The sequence below is a fragment of the Corythoichthys intestinalis genome, chromosome 4, assembly GCF_030265065.1.
Source record: "Corythoichthys intestinalis isolate RoL2023-P3 chromosome 4, ASM3026506v1, whole genome shotgun sequence".
Classification (NCBI taxonomy): Eukaryota; Metazoa; Chordata; class Actinopteri; order Syngnathiformes; family Syngnathidae; genus Corythoichthys; species Corythoichthys intestinalis.
The window spans coordinates 34119171-34137377 of NC_080398.1; the positions used below are offsets into that span (position 1 = coordinate 34119171).

The window sequence follows — 18207 nt, forward strand, 5'->3', positions numbered from 1 at the left end:
ACTCAAATCTATAGAGGGCTCAAAGTCTTAATCCCCCCCAAAACAACTTCATTTGCTATCATCACGCCCGCTGGCTAATCCTACGTGTTTTATAATGACTATAGCTGCCAAATCTTATACAGGAACAAATAATTAGCATTATTTGTAGCATTATAGGCATTACACAGATAGATGGTGATTGATTTCGGGAACTATCTAATATGCTGTGCAGTGTTAGTTTTTCAAAGAGCCTTGGAAATGGCGGCCATGAACTAAATTTACTTTCTGAATCTTTTTGAGGAGGGATTTTTTTTTATTTTTATTTTTTTTTTGTGGGCCTACTCTTTTTAGACATGCCACCACATTCCAGTTTTAATTGATAGAAATGTGGAAGAAAATGTGAACCTAACCAAAATGGAGGACTTACAAAGTTTTTGTGTGTCTACTCATGATAGGCATGTCTACAAAATATTTTCCAACTAGCTTCTGAAGTTTAATCTTACAAAAATTCCACAGTGTTCAACAGAAGATATTAGGTCTGCAGCTAGCGATTATTTTAGTAGTCGATTAATCAATGAATTAGTTTGAATAATCGAGTAATAGGATAAAGAACATAAGAGATTAAAATACCTGAGCTGAGCCTCAAACAGTATTAAAAAATAAATAAATAAGGATCTAAGTACAAAAAAAGAATTGGCTAACTCATATAGTACACGTTTGCTAGCTTAAATGCTATAAAATTGAAATTTTTTTTGTTTTTTTACAGTGCTCTTAAAAAATGGTTTAAACATATATTCTCACAAAAAAAAGGCTAAATATAGCTAAATTACGAATGCATTAAAAAAAACATTAGCTCAAACAAAAACTTTCCTTATGATGGTCTTAACTCATTTGCTCCCAAAAACGTATAAATATGTTCTATTTTTAATTGTTTCAGTGTCCCAAAGTCTTTTACGTTTTTTTCATATAAGACATCTCTGGGTCCTGATTCAACTGAGCGCCAAAGCACAAAGCTGAAAATCCATTTTAAAGCAATAAAACTGGCCACTGGAGGGCAGTAGCGCATTTGGTAAGACCTGCAACCCGATTTAACGGCAACGAACGGCCTGGCCGCATGGTCGGAGCACCAGCTGAATGATGCCAGGCGGCGGACGACCGAGCAGAACAACTGAGAGGACGCCCGGGATGCCAGGCGCTGGACGACCGAGCAGAACGACCAGGACCACCAGCGCAGCGGAAGATGCCGTTGAGTCCGTGCTGCTCGCCGAGCAGACCTCGCAGAGACTCCAAAAAAAAAATCAATCTTTATGAGACAGGCAGCGATGCGGGAAAAGTTTACCCGGCTGTCGCGGTGACAACAGCATCATCTCGGCGACAACAGCGTCATTTCTCTGTTAGTTATGTGTAAATAAACTGTTACTTTGCTATCAAAACCTCTATTTGTCTTGTTCTTCATGATATTTTGTAAAAGGAAAACATTATTCAGATGTTTGGGATGTAACTAAAGCAAAAAATAGCTGTGTTAAAGTCAAAGTTATGTTTGAAATGTATGCTTTCACAAAAAGCTCAATTTCTCTGTTTTTTCATCAGAAATTGGACAATTGCTCAAACTAAGCTATTTTCTAATGCTGATATCTAAAGAATGGAAAAATATATGAACTTACTTTTTTCCTGCTGAAAGAAGAGAGTTTAATCTTTCTTTTGGTGGGTTCCATGTTAACATAGCAATAGAACAGAATTTTCTGTGGGCCTTGCAAAATCAGTCAAAATCCAGTAAAACGGCCGGGAGCGAAGGGCCTTGCTCTGGTGAAAATGGCTGGGAGTGAATGAGTTAACAGTGAGCAGCTGGATTCAGCCATGTGAAATAAGTTATGTCATATTCACTGTTGCCACTATAGGGTAAAACCACGGAAATTGCTAAATTGACTTCAAAATGGCTGTTTGCAACCCGACGTGAGTAGTAACGCATTACATTTACTCCGTTACATTTACTTGAGTAACTTTCTGAGAAAAATGAACTTCTAATAGTAGTTTTACTCAGCCATACTTTTTACTTTTAATGAGTAGATTTGTGAAGAAGAAATGCTACTCTTACTTGGCTACTTCCACTACACAAGTCGTTACATTTTTCCTCTTTATTTTACATATTTGATTTACTTTTTTTTTTTTTTGACAGAGATGCCATCAGTGGCACTACCAGTTTCACCAATGAGCCGTCGCAACAATACTAACATGACTCCATCATACGTACGAATCAGAATCAAGCTTGCCATTATATAATCACGCTGGCCTGTTCAGTCACGTGGCGTCCTTAAAGCACCGAGAAAAAAAAAAAAAAGTATTTGACATAGAGTGGTGCCGTCAACATGACTCGAAAGCGCAGATTTTAACCTCTCTCCCAGTTTTCATTTGGCACCGACTGACCACGGACAACCGGAAATATGATCGTTTTAGTTTCATAATGGGAAAGATGTTTTCTCCACTAGAGGTCACTCGTGCCCTTTCGACGAATGACGCTTTCATTTGTTATTCGATATTTTCTGCGTCCTATATAGTATACTGGGGGCGGGTTTCAATAAGCTTCGGCTTCTCCCGTCTGCCCTTTTATTTTCGGGTTGAATTAATTGTAAACACATATACTGTGGGGAGAACAAGTATTTGATACACTGCCAATGGGTTTTCCCATTGACTGTGTATCAAATACTTGTTCTCCCCACTGTAAATGCTGTATGTTTTTTCGGATTTGTCATGCCTGAAGGGAAAATAAATATATAAATAAATAAATTTTAGTATTTTTCTTCTCTCGCTGGAGTTCAATGATTATAATTATAATTCCATTAATTCATTCCACAGCCTAAAAACCTACACTAACTCCTTAATAAATGCTGCTGGTACTATTGCAAATAGCAATTACACAGACCAAAACAAATAAAATAAAAATCGTAATAATTATATAATAATTGCAATAATAATACCGTAATAATTATACCTGTAATAATGTAATAAATTCGGGTTCTAATGTGGCGAATGTGCTTTGCGCGGTGTACCTGAATGCATCGCGTGGCTGACTTGACAGAGTGAGAGAAGACTTTTTACTTTCACTTTTCATGTTCAGCTGCAGCGGACAGTAGGCATGTTGTGTTGTACAAGTTCTGAAATAAACGATAAAAACCTGAATAATCAGGCAATTTTTTGGCCATGTTACCACAGTAATAATTGTCACCTTAACTTATAAAGACTGGAGAACATAAGTGGGAGGAAGACCTTCAAGATCGTAGACATTCTACGGCCGTATTGTCTAGCCAGTTCACAGATGCGCACACCACTTTCAGATTTTTCCACCATTTCCATCTTCATTTCAATGGTAAGTCTCACCTTTTTCCTTTTTTTCACCACCTGCACTAACATTCTTGGAACCCATGTTGATTTCTCCCACAAGAAAATCCGCCGTGCATCTGTCTTGCGGGAAAACAAAGAACTGCGGCGCTGTCATAATTCGTCGTATTCCGAGCATGTCGTCGGATGTAGAAACAAATGGCTAGTCAAATTTTACGACCGTATGTCGAGGTACCACTGTATAATAATAACAGTTCATATAGAATTAAAAAAATAATAATAATAATCGTACATCGTAAGCAGTCACTCACAATGTTACTCATTACTTGAGTATTCTTTTCACCAAATACTTGTATATGAGTACTTTTTTTTTTCTGTTGACTACTTTTATTTTGAAGTAACGCTACACTTACTTGAGAAACAATCACTCACAATGTTACTCATTACTTGAGTATTCTTTTCACCAAATACTTGTACATGAGTACTTTTTTTTTCCTGATGACTACTTTTATTTTGAAGTAACGCTACACTTACTTGAGAAACATTTTTGGCTACTCTACCCACCTTTGTTTGCATTCAATATGGCTGATTTCCTGCGTCTTCCTTGGCCTAGGCTTCTTGAGATATTCTGCTACTAATACTGTGACAATGTGCATGACGTACAGTCGCATTACACTGCCGCCCAGCAAATGTCAACTACCATATTTCCCCTGTGATATTTATCGAAAATGACTAAAGCCTGATTCACACGTGATTTGTATTACCTGTGAACCTTTAGTAATTTGTAATAATTGCAGATGATGATATTAACCCTGTACAAATGTGCTGTGTGTTCAATTGTATAGTTAAAATCCCCCCACAAATGACCTACTATATTTTGCCAAACAGACATCTGGCAATAATACTCGTCCCCTGTGTATTTGCATCTCAGTGTTTGCCATTATAACAGCGTGCCTTTTCTATTTCAATCTCTGCGGTGAAAATGTTGATTAGCAGTCGGGACTAGAGGTCGACCGGGGTCAGCAAATTGCTGATATCGAAAGCAGTTTTTGTAAGCATTTTTTTTTAAAGCACGTAAATTATCAAAGGCAAGTGAAACACTCATTAAACAAACAAAAAAAAAGCTTTAAAGTGCCTATGACAGCAAAAAGCATGTTTTTTTTTTCATATTTTCCAAGGTATTTCAGGCTCCTGAATGAAATGGACCGCTTGGATGTGTGTGGAAGCGATCGCTATAGTCATTTAGTTTTTCGAATCCCGCGCCATGAAAATGACTGACTTCTGGCTCCAGTCTCGAGTTGAGAAAGAGGGCGCTGTGACGTGTACAGTAGAAGGAGTCCTCTTCACTGTCCAGCCGTACTGTTATATGAGAAGGACTAAGGATTCAGCTGATTTTGCAGATTAATTTGTTTATTTTTCGCATCACGCCAGCCAAACGGCTGCAGAAAAAATTTGCCGCACCAGGGAGAGGCGTGTGAGCCTTTTTGGGGTTTCAAAAGGTTCCCATTCACCGGTGGATATTGGCCAAAACAAGCCCTACTACTGTGGGACCGTTGGACTTACAAGGAAGTGAGTAAACATTGTGTTTTGCATTATGTCAAATACTGCGATCATTTTAATACGTAGGTGGCTTGCATTTTGTGGCTGACATGCTCCTTGTCGACTCGGCCGACGATACCGGCAGCTTGTCGCCAATCCCCTCACCGGGACAGCACTATACTCGGTTTATTGCCCTCTTAATGTGCCCGGTGTTCTATCAAATTTTTGAACCCCATCAGAAATTGCAACTTTGTGTTAAAAATGGCTGCGAATACAGCGACTGAAAAGTAAACACCACAAACTTTCTTTAAATAAAGGACTATTTAATTACGTTTTATCATGGATGGGCAGGTAGAAAAGATCTCCTAAGACACATTCTGTTTGTCATGTTGGCTGCACAACAACTGCACGCCGCTCTTTGTTTATGTCGTCGCCGTGTAGTAAAACATTATTTTTCATTATATTCATGTTGACCATGTGGCAGCTACGCGTTCCTCTGACGTCAGCCAGTTTGTCCGGCGGTACTCTTCAGCTGCTTCCCCGGCGAGCTCTCCTGTCCGTAGTAGCAGGGGAACGAGCTGTAACTTGCTCTCCGCCCGGCGGGTTGCCGATCGGCGAAGACAATCGACATCCCCGCGGCAGTGTGAAATGAGCCGGGCTAGTTTTGTGTGATTTTTCGCTTCGAAAGCGAAAATAAGACTTTTGAGATGTCACTCGGTTCGGGTTAGCATGTAAGCTAGCTGTCGTGCCTCTTGGTTTGTTTACATTCGCACAAGCCGGGGGTCATAATATAGCGTTCGGGAGGTGCGACAGTGAAGGTGAAGTCGACAGTTTTGGACCATTATGGAGTAATTTTGTCATGTCGTACTGAATAAAGGCATTTTTATTATTTCATATTCCATTTAGCACAAGATTGTTATTTGCCATGACCATACCATTTATTTAACAATTGGGGAAAAAAATACTTCGATAAAAAGAATATCCTTTAAAAATATTGGAGTAGAGTAACTGAAACAATGACATTTTGCGGCTCTCTTTGTCGCATTTTCCTTGTTATGAATAATTACCCCACCTGATGGTAAAATCAGATGAAACCATTCTCCCGCTGACGTCATCCACCTGTTGGGGACGCTAGAACCCTATAATGGTAGGTGTGGCTAGACGGCAGATTAAAACACTAATTTCTCGTTAGCTGCGCTTTGGCAAATTGTTGTATATCGTCGAATCGTCTCAAAATACGATTCTAATTCACATAATAATGCTATTTAAGACTTTTTTTATCCTGTCGTACGCACTGTAAAGTAAAAAAAAAGTCCATGTATTCCGCTACTTCCTTTTGGCAACTCTGACCACTAGGTGGTACAAATCACAATTACCAAAGATGATCACCCAACCAGTTATCCTATTTATCATCCATATTCTGTGTTGGCCCGATATATCGGCCGACATATCGGTCAACCTTTAGTTTGGACAACTTTTCAGGGGAAAATTATTATACGCATGGGGACTACATGGAGACACGGCATGGCATCTCCGTGGAGCCCCAGGTAGAGCTCCTTAAGCTGTTGTGTCAGCCATAAACGGCACATCAACAAGTTGGCAGCTGGGTTTCTGACTCACCACTCCGATGGAGAAGTAGTTGTTTACAATGCTGTAGGGCACCGGGTCGCCGCGCTCGTCCTTGTCGGTGGCCGTGACGTCGATCTTCCAGCGGTCTAGCATCACCTCGCTGCTGTTTTCGATATCGCGTAAGATCTTGAGCAGGCTCTCACCCTCGTAGCCTTTAAATGAGAGACATGTTTAACTGACCGCAGAAAAAATAACTTTGTAGTCATTAGGGAATAGAGAAGGAGTGAATGAAACATTCACTCCTTCTCTACTCCCTAATCACCATGTAAGGATTTTTGTATATGTAACTACATAATCACATTTTGTAATTATCAACGATACCGATGATGATGACAATAAATAATAATAATACATAGTTTATTCATGAGTCAAATAAAAAACTGCACAGTTCTTGGGAGAAAAATCATACTGAATGTTTTCGATTATTATCAGGATTTTTTTAGATGCTCTATCTTAAGTTTTAAGACGCTCAACTAAAATTTGCTATTTTCATGCAAATTTCCGCCATGTTTGATTGAGAAAATACACTCTTGGCTGATCATTGAAGTATACCTCATTGTTTTCGATCAGTGATCCCAATCATATAATTGCCCAGCCTTACTCACCAGAATTTAATTATTGAATTTTTCAACATCAAGATGTGAGGGTTGTTTTTGTTCCTGGCCGTTGTTTGGATTTCCTGTGTTTCTTGTTTCTGTCTTGTCTTTTTGATTGCTGGTTAGTTTAACTTGTTGTTAGGCTGCCCCTTGTGTGTCTTCTGATTAGCTTCCATCAGCTGTAATGTCCTGCCCAGTTGTTGCTCGTTTTCGCGTCTCATGGTTTGTATACAATTCCCTGTTTTCTTTTAGACCTTACAGTTCTTAATCCACATAAGAGCTGAACCGATTACTCGAATAATTCGAGTAACTCAATTTTAAAAATTGCTTGAGGCATTTTCTACGCCTTGAGGATTCGTTTAATTTTACCAGCTCTAAGCATGACGTTTGCCCGGACTACTTTTAATGCGGTACAACGCACTGACATCACGTGCGTAGCGGAAGAAGGGGAGAGGCGGCGGATATATTTGATTTCAACCACGCATGAATATAGAGGTTACGACGAAGAAGCCGACGAAAGCAAAGAGAAAGGCACCAAGAAAAAGCAGAAAATGTCAAAAGTGTGGGAGCATTTCAAGGCAAACACTGTTTCATATATTCACTGTAAGACAGCGCTTGCATAACACTACTCCCGCCCGGCCCCAGCTACTTACGGACCCGCCGACGCATCCACACCCCCGGCTGGACCTTGTGACCGTTGACCGCCCCCGAAACACTGCGCAACCCCACCCATCTGGCCCCCGCTCCCCGAAGGCATTTAATCCGAGAGCGGAGGAGCGATACTCAGGACAGCAAAAACTCAAAATCCTATTAGAACTTACTGTACGATTTAGACTTAAACTTATAACTTAACTACAACTTAAAAATAGCTTGACACAAAGGGAAATTCAATTGAAACGTGGGAAAAACTAACTTTTAAGTGATGTGTGTTATCAAGCGTAATTACATTTTTAGGTAAGAAATAAGAATCATTATTATTAATAAAGTTTTTTTGAGTGAAAGCGGTGAATTTGTTGTTTTATTTTTCAACTCACATCTGATATGCAGTTGTTGGCTGTTTTCAACAATGTACATCTAAAAGATATCGATAGTCTAAAAATGGTTCAATATTAGATGAAATGTCTTGTTTTCTAATGTATATTTATAATTGCTCTTTATATATAAAAAAAAATGTTTTATCAAATTAATCGATTCAATTTTTAGTAGAATGCTCGATAACTAAAATATTCAAAAAGCTGCAGCCCTAACCCACATCATGTCATGTCATGTCTTGTTTATGTTGTGCAAGTTTTTGTGTGTTGGTTAGTCGTATTATTTCCTCCTAGTACCAAGGGTACTAGGATTTGGTTTGATTTGGATAAGGTTTGCATAGGGACGGTAGGGACATAACACTAGCAACTTTTCAGGATGCTCAAATTATCCCCACCATCTTTTAAGCAATCTTATTTGCATTATATAATGACTTCAGTTATATAGGTCATTTAGATTGTCTTCCTATATGTTGTAAGGATAGAATTGATCCAACCATTACTTAGTGAATTACAGTACTCTCATTATGTTCAGATTTACATTGACTCCTTTCGCTGAATGTGCCAGTCCATTTTCCCCTGAAATGCACGTTTGATTGGCTGATGACTTGAACACCCCACCCCCAACACACACCCATTCACAGCCCGACAGAAATTCAACATGACGCCTCCCCCGCCACCTTCAAAGACAAGGGATATTAGAAGTTTTTTTTTCCGCCAGCAGCAGTCACTAAGTAATGTAAAAAGACTTCATTGTTGTGGAGGTGGGGAACACTCCACTAATTTTGCTGCTGCTGCTGCTGCTGCTGCTGCTACAGTGCTTCAAGTCGATTTTACTCACTGAGATTTCTTGAAATAAGCTTAACAGACTTATTTTAAGGAAACATTTTGTATATTTAATCTTAAAAATCTTAAAAACTTGCTTGTCAGAAATGTTCTTAATTCAAGAATATTGTTCAAAACATTATTTGAAAGATTTTTTTTTCTTGATTTAGGTGAAAGATGACCAACTTTTAGATGTGTGGGCTCAATACAAAAAAATAGTAATATTTACTTAAAGTGGAAGTGGAAGAATCTGACGCATTAATCTGTTAACTAGCCTTTAACACGCAAAAAAAGATGGAGAAAATTATTTGACTAGATTTAAAATAAAATATATCAGATTAAGACGTTATAAATGTGCAGTGTGAAAGTTAGTATAGGTCAATACAGATTTATTTTGCATTAATTATTTAGCCTATCAATTAGGTTCATATTGGTGAGAAATGTAGCCCTGACCCCCATTCACCAAATATGTTTAGTCTTATTAATGTCCCGTCCCCAGCAAAAAGTGTACATGCTGTATATGCTGTTATATCGTCCCAACCAATATTAAGACCAAACCTATGCCCTTGCCTAGTATTATATATATATTGTGCTGGTTTTTGGTATTTTTATTTATTTTTTTAGTTTGCATCTTTTCCCGTCTTGCCCTCTTTCTTCCCTACACTTCTGCTTCTTAACTGATAGGTCAAGACCAAAAAATGTGTGGTTTCGGTTGCTTTGTTTTTTTTCCAGTACCTCCTCCCCAGCGCAGACATCTAGCCAAGTCATTTCCTGTGCCGAGAGGAAGTACACACACGGGTGGGTTCCGGTCCAAGTTGGCCTTGTCTGAAAAACGAGAAATAAAGTTACAATTTCGACGAACCAATCTGAGCAAAGTCAGAGAAAGGAGAACATAAACAATTTTGAGTACAGCTCTGCTGCTAGTTAAAGCAAATAACATGGTGGTCTATTTCCAGGGGCACGTTTTGCCCAACAGCCGTTCCCTCTTATTACTTCGCTCTTGCTTTGATTGATAAAAAATTGAGGCAATTTTTTTTTTCGCTAGCTGTACAACCCTAGACGTCGCGGCCAAATAAAGACGAGCGGACGATTCTTTCTTCTGTTTTATTGCCAATGGTCAAAATGATGACTAATATGTTGTTTCAAATCATCCCATTTTACCACCCCAGAACACGCGCACTCGCATGTAATGAAAGTGTTTACATACACTCCAAATGTGATTCTGCCTCTCGTCAATAACATTGTGAGCTTTGACCGTTGAAAAAAAAATTTTTTTTTTTCTCCCTGAAAAAGAAATGGGGTCATTAAAGTTGTTGATGTTACCAAAAGGAGTGTAAAAGACAGGTTCAGTACCAATAAAGTCCAGAATCCAGCCAACTGTGCCATCCCCTCCGCACGCCAAAACCCGGAAATCGGGGACCTCTCGGAAGAAATTCAACCTGCGAGGGACCAGCAAAAGATAAAATAGATTACATGACCTCCGCCATGCCCATACGGTGAACCACTAGGATGTCCCGGATTGTCATTACAATGGATTTAACCGTTAAATTGTTACGTTCATAATTTCTAGTTCCGTCAATAGCGGTGAATGACAAAAAAACAGTTTGAAAGTCGATTACAGTAATGTCTAATGATAATTATGTTCGTGCATCTATAGCCTCTTGCATTGTATTTATTAGCGTTAATCATAGACTTGCTCTCAGTTGACGAGACAGCTTCTACAGACATGACAAACCGGGCAGAGCGTCGTGGCAGCTTTCACTGCGATAAACACATGCAGCATTCTAACGTCAGATTTAGGTGGAAACATGACGAAGGTTTTAGAGCATACAAGCAGGCAGGAGTGTCTCAAGAGTGTTTCGGTTGAGGATTCAAGGTCATTATTATATAAAATAGCACCATGTATGCAGTTTGAAAGGTTAAAAATAATTAATGAATGGAAATTAGACTAACTTTATCTTGAAATATTTACATAAAATGAATGATAACTGCCCAGTTGTTTGCTTTTAACTAAGAATCCTGACTGTTTTATGTTCATATCTTTAGGAATTCCGGGAATTTGCATTTATTTACAAGAATTTTCAACTTGAAAAGCTCTTTGTTTTGTGATGCCCGCGACGTTGGATTTTGTATCCGTACACAAAAGTGTAACTTTACATTCAAATAATCAGGTCATTTTGGCCAACTGCCCGTTTTTTGGCAACAAAACAAAGAAAAAATTGTAATTTAGACATTTCTGCATACGTACAAAAAAAAATTAAAAATCTGCTTTTACATGTTTTTTTTATTTAACATCTCAATCTAAAAATGATGAGGGCCAGATAGCCGGCAAGACGTGCTGAGGTAATAGCGACATCAGAATTTAACCTAAGTTGTCACTGTAGATGGAAATATCCAAAATCTGCTTTTGTTGAGTAAAATTAAGATGATCCTGCATGCGTTCTTTCAGTATTAAATTTCTGATGTGAAAATTGAGTGATTTATTAGCTATTGAAAAATTATGTCAGAATTGCATTAAATGAAAAAACTTAAGTCGCTATTTTGGGGAAAAAAAATTACACGATATGTTAAATATTGCTATTGACCCTGAAAATATAGGTCCATAGACTTCATAATGATATTGACGGGACACATTCCCCAGACACTGCGCCACGCCTTCAAGTAGGGGGTCGTCCCACACTCCACTTCAGTTGGTCGAAGTCGGTCGCAGTTATTCTCCAACACATCAGCGACCAAACGCCAGATTTAGGTTGAAAAAGTACGAAAGCTTTACCGCATACAAACAGGAAGGATTGTCTCAGGAGTGATTAGAAGGTAATTAATTTTTCATACCATGCATGCATTTTGAAACGTTGTGAAAAAAAATCAATGGGAGAAACTAAACGCTACAGTATTGGCGTCATAATTCGCAATATTTACGTAAAATGAATGCTAACTCGAGACTGTTTTACGTTCATATTTATAAAGACTTTAGAGATTTAAGCATTTATTCACACGAATTTTCAAGATATTTGTGGTAATAACGCGGCGCCATAGTGGCTTAAAGACTAGCAGCACATTCGACATATTTACGTTAAGTAAATGCTAACTGCCCGGTTCTTTGCTCTTTTAACAGAGAATTGAGACTGTTTTACATCCATATCTATAAAGAATTCAGGGATTTAACCATTTATTCACAAGAATTTTCAACGTAAAATCTCTTTGTGGTGATAAGGCGGCGCCACAGTGGCTTAAAGACTAGCAGCACATTCGACATATTTACGTAAAATAAATGCTTACTGCCGTTTTTTTTTTTTTTTTTTTGCTTTCAAAAAGAATCGAGACTTTTTTACATCCATATCTATAAAGAATTCAGGGATTTAAGCATTTATTCACAAGAGTTTTCAACGTAAAAAGCTCTTTGTCTGTTTCCACTCGGTCAGCTTTGGCGGAGATAGGCCCCATATTAATCGGCCCCGCGCCCCGTGTCCTGTCAATATATTATGAAGTTTATGATAGGTGATTATCGTTGCATTTGGTGATTTTTGTGCATCTAGCGTAAAATACAAGAATTTTATAGCCATTTTAAGTATTGTTATACTTATAATCGGGATTTTATTAGGGAACGACTTTGAATTTTTTGATGCCGCTGCTCATGGAGCCTCATATATACCTAAGGGAGGTGTCTGTTTTGGTTTTAGGTCGCTAACGGCTTTGGTTTTGACAATATTTGAATTTTAGGTTTTTGAAAATAGGCCCCCTACCGAGCGGACCGCGCCCAGTTTCCCGTCAACTGATCGTGAAGTCTATGCATTAATCTTGTGGATTTGGTCGGCAAACTCTTGTACCTTAAAATATGCATTTGTAAAGGATTTTTTTCTCGTCCTTAAACAGTCCACCTCCCAGAATTTGATCATACTCAGGTTTTTCAACGTTCATACGGCCTCGCATATCCAGGTTACTACAAAAAAGGGTTATTGACTACCTATAAACGTGTTCACTTTTGTGGACCATTAGGTTTGTCATCCTACAGGCACTTAATTACGAACCAAGTTTATGAAATGTATGTTATTTGCAGACTTTTTTAAGCATTTTAGATGTTTCGGCGCTACAGATTATTCGGCCATGAATTAGAAGCAATGACAAGTCCTCAGCATGCCACTTCGCCCCTTCTAATAATAATAATAATAAAATTGCCGATCAGTCATCTGCTGCCTGGTGCGGGCCTAATCGGATCACGCCGGCCCATGTTCAGTCGGACGTCTTCCGTTCCTTCACAATAAGCACGCTTTAACTGAATGAAGGTCCGCATGGCGGCTAAATGACTCGCTCAATTACACCCCGACCGGGACGGGCAAACCGCATTAAGGAGGCAAACAGACGGCCGTCCACATGAAAGGCAACTTTGGGCCCATTTAAAGAGCAAGAAGCAAACACTTCATTTGCGCTTATTGTGTTAGCCGTGAAGCTAATTGACAGCAGCGGGGTGTGCGCGCGGCCTGCAGTGTCCACTCCTCTAATGCGCCGGAGAAAATATTAACCAGGATGCGACGCCGCGAGGTCACTGGGAAGTTTCTAGATTAAGGAAGAGGCGTGTGCCACTTTGCTTTATTCCTCATAAAGGCTCGGCTAATCCGAGCCAAACAAGACTGCGGCACGACGGCGGGTGTCGAAGGCCAACGGCGGGAACCCGACGCGTGAAAATCAAACATTTACGGTCTTAATCATAGACGCCCGCCGTCTGGGAAAGTCGACTGTTCGTCTGTATGCGCCATCACATGTCGCTGAAGGCCTCTCCTGCATGTAATGCTGGCTATTACGCAATGCAAAAATGTTAGCGCATTTCTAAACAAAACGTAATAAGCAGATAAAATTTGTGCCGTGCCTTCGATGATTCCCTGGCATGGCTTTCAGAAGTTTAGAAGTAAAATGTAGCTCTTGAGGAGGGCTTCATGACTCTGGCCAAAATGATAATTACAATTAGTTTGTAATGTACTGTAATTTTCTGACTATAAAGCGCACCTGACTATAAGCCGCCACCCACCAAATGTGACACAAAAAATGACATTTGTTCAAAAATAAGCCGTACTGGACTATAAGGCAAGGCAAGGCAAATTTATTTATATAGCACAATTCAACACAAGGCAATTCAAAGTGCTTTACATCACATGAAGACCATAAAAATCACATTTAAATCAACACAACGTAAAAACCAAGACAAATGATCGCTTTTAATCACGGAATAAAAATAAATAAATAAAAATAGAACAAAAATAAAAATAAAGCAAAAACTACTACTAATAATAACCATTGAAATCAGCAATGGAGATAAGCACAAGAGGAATAGAAGGCAGGTAGGTTGAAATATATAGACAGTTATGGATATGCAGTGCCAAACAAAAGCGTTTTTAGCCCTGATTTAAAGGAGCTAACAGTTTGAGCATACTTCAGACGTTCGGGTAACTTGTTCCAGAGGTGAGGAGCATAATAACTAAATGCTGCCTCACCCTGCTTTGTTCTTGTTCTTGGGACATGCAGAAGACCGGTTCCAGACGACCTTAGGGGTCTAGATGTCTCATAGGAATCTAACAAGTCAAGCATGTATTTTGGTCCAAGGCCATTAAGTGTTTTGTAGACGAGCAGTAGTATTTTATAGTCTATCCTTTGACTCACTGGAAGCCAGTGTAGCGATTTCAAAACCGGTGTAATGTGGTCCAGCTTCCTTGTATTTGTGAGGACTCTGGCTGCAGCATTCTGTACTAGCTGCAGCTTCCTGACTGATTTTTTATCAAGACCTGTAAATATACCGTTGCAGTAGTCCAATCTGCTGAAAATGAATGCATGCATAAGTTTTTCCATGTCTTGTTGAGTCAGAAGCCCCTTAATTCTGGTTATATTTTTTAGGTGGTAATAAGTGGATTTAGTGACGGACTTTAGATGGCTATCAAATTTTAGGTCTGAGTCAATAATTACGCCAAGGTTTCTGACTTGATTTGTAGCTGTAGGTGACATTGTGCTAAGTTGGCTGCTTATCTTTGACCTTTCCTTTTTTGGCCCAAAAATGATCACCTCTGTCTTCTCCACATTTAACTGGAGAAAATTCTGGCACATCATATAAGCCGCAGCTGTCCTCACAGTATTTTGGGATATTAACACCAAAAGATATTATCCGATAACACTCGTAAGACTGTCATAGGACCAAATAAACCATCAGCTAATTGGTTCAAAGCTTAATTGCTTCAAGCAGCTTCATTTGGCCATCACTGCTCCTTTGGAGGAGACGGTCAACCTCTGCTGCCACCTGCTGTCAACACTGTTGTCATCCAATATGCCTCCTATTATGCATTGCAGCGCTACAGATGTAAATAACAATCAAAATTCATTTTCTGTGCTCATTATTTCTTCAGTTACTGTTCGAGCTATTTCATTAATTTCTATTTATGATATTTGGTAACACTTTATTTGACAGATTAAATTATAAATCTTTTTTCAGTGAAACAAATATATTTTTGTACATTCAACATCATTTGGGAGGGTCTTAGCTTTCATATGAGCCATTTCTGAAACCAATAGAATAATTAAAAGTCAGGTTATTAGCAATTGTTTCTACAAAATGGATAAGCGACAAGACTTTTGTCAGAGACTGTAGTATTAATATTATAGTATACTGCTATAAGTATAGACATAATAATATTTTTTAATGTAAAGTAAGGAAGAATAATGCAGTCATGGACTATAGTAAGCAGGCCAGTGTTTCCATATACAGTATATTTTCATTATATGTGTCTAAATATATACATATATATATATACAGTATATTTGTTTAGTTTTTTCCCCAAGCAGGAGCTTCCATGATATTAATAAATACAATCTGCATACTGTGCACAGAGATGTCGAGAGACTCGAGACCTACAGCTTTCCGGAGCAGCAGCAGAGTAGATACACGTTAAGTGCGTGAGAAAAACTTAATGATGCACGATGATACGACACACATTCAGGCAACTTCAATGATTTTTTTTTTTTTTTTAAAGTCATTAGCTATATAGACTCACGATCCGCCAGCTTGTTGTTTTTTGTCGTCTTCCAAAATTATACCTGGGAGACGGCGCTTCAAGCGTTCGTTCATGGCCGACATGCTACAGTGGTATGCGAGCGCAGCATTGCAAAGACCACACACAATCCGCTTTTTTGGCTTAATGCTGCTTTCACCGCCTGCATCCCGAGCGTCCGCCATTCTCAACTTTATCCGCATGTTTTTTTTTTGTGTTTTTAACCCTTCATTACCCGCCGACGGTATGTTGTGCCCGTTGACGCATTTACGTCATCGATGACGTTGACAACGTCGACTAGTTGGGACAGCTCAAGTAACATCTATGTAAATATCAAATGTTAAGATATGGACATCTGCTGCTTCTAGTCAGTTAAGGCATATATATGGATTTATTCCTAAAATTTTGTGAAATTTGGCCGGTGCTTATAATCAGGTGCGCTTTATAGTCCAGAAATTACGGTAGTTGTTGCAGTTCTTGTAAATCGCACCCAAACTGTACAGTAACAAACATGATCCAACAGATGGTGATGGACTAGAACAGTTTTGGACAGGCAGGTTTGTACGCCTTGGCGGAGGTCTGAAATGACCATTTGGCTGCACTACTTACCCGGGCATGGGTCCATTCTTTGCCAGGTTGTACACTTGTCTCGGGTTCAGGAGGTACTGGAACTTCCTGTAGATTCTGTCGTAGTTTGACCAAATGAGAGAACACACCAGAAAGTCTTGTCAAAATTGTATTGTCTGGGACCGCCACAAATGATTTTTTGATAGTCGATTAATCACCAACTTTTGTGATAAATCAACGTCATTTACTGTTATTATTAAAGATGTCCCGATCGATCGGGATGCCGATCGATGGGGTCCGATCACGTCATTTTCAAAATATCAGAATCGGCAAAAAAATATCGGACATGCCTTTTTTTATAAATATATATTTTTTAATGAAATCGTTTTCTAATTGTATTTAACGTTACAGACAAAATGTCTTACACTCATCCAGAGTCTTTAGTTTTGGCTTAAAGTAGGGCTGTCGAATTTATCGCGTTAACGGCGGTAATCAATTTTTTCTAAATTAATCACGTTAAAATATTTAACGCATTAACGCATGCGCTGCACGACCCACTCACGCATTGTCGCGTTCAATTTATAATGCCGCCGTTTTACCTACATACAGAGCTAAAAGGCAGCGTAACATAAGTAGAGAGAATTTTGGCAGTCTTTGGAGCCTTTTTTTAATTGGCTAAAGCCTTAAAATCCCTCTCTCAACAACTAGAAATATTCAAGGAAACAATGTGGGGAAGAAAGATAGTAGTTGATCTTTTCCTTAACACCATATGTTATTTCCCAACGCAGAGAAGATATATCAATTGGTGCCACTACGCACAGTCATGGTTGCACTTCCCATCATACATTTGGGCAGAACAGTTAAATGGCTACAGTATCATTTACTGAAAGCTCAACAGATACACTAGATGGCAATATTTAGTCACAATATACAAAGTCACATTTATCCTTTAAGAATTACAAGTCTTTCTATCCGTGGATCCCGCTCACAGAAAGAATATTAATAATGTAAATGCCATCTTGAGGATTTATTGTCATAATAAACAAATACAGTACTTATGTACTGTATGTTGAATGTATATATTTGTCGGAGTTTTATTCACTTTTTTCCTAATGCATTTCAAAAATGTATATGATCGGGAAAAATTATTGGGAATGATTGGAATTGAATCGGGAGCAAAAAAAAAAGCAATCGGATCGGGAAATATCGGGATCGGGAGATACTCAAACGAAAACAATCGGGATCGGATCGGAAGCAAAAAAACATGAACGGAACAACCCTAGTTAATATATTATCATGCTATTACATTAAAGTTTTTTCTTTGGTTGTTTGATGAATATGTGTTACTTGATCTTTATAATTCGGTTATGCTCAAACAAAGCAGGTTTTAGGTCATTAAGCTCAACCAGAATTCGAATATAATGCAATCAGTTTTGGTTGAAAATATTTTGAGTGCGCCTTGTCGTACGAAAAATAGGGTAATTTTTTTCATTTAAATTAAGAAAATACAAAATATTATTTGCTACAACCCCTCCACCCATTGTTTTAATTTATGAAACGGTGAAATGTTTTTAAATGTTTAGACGATGAAAAGAGCCCTACACATGGCCAAATGTGGCCTTAACACGACGCTGAACTTTCTGTGTATTCTGAAGTGTCAAATAAAGCAACAACGTCACA

At 38.7% G+C, this 18207-nt stretch overlaps 1 protein-coding gene across 2 annotated transcripts in view; it reads right to left on the reverse strand.

Annotated features, from left to right (window-relative positions):
* The window catches only part of dgkb (diacylglycerol kinase, beta), a 150259-nt gene that overhangs the window by 65524 nt on the left and 66528 nt on the right, over window positions 1–18207 (reverse strand). For both annotated transcript variants that reach the window (XM_057833809.1, XM_057833808.1), the window contains 4 exons: window positions 16570–16644; window positions 10286–10371; window positions 9668–9757; window positions 6475–6635 (listed from right to left, as the gene is read on the reverse strand). In XM_057833809.1, the coding sequence (XP_057689792.1) occupies window positions 6475–6635; window positions 9668–9757; window positions 10286–10371; window positions 16570–16644 (412 nt within the window). The remainder of the gene's footprint in view (window positions 1–6474; window positions 6636–9667; window positions 9758–10285; window positions 10372–16569; window positions 16645–18207) is intronic.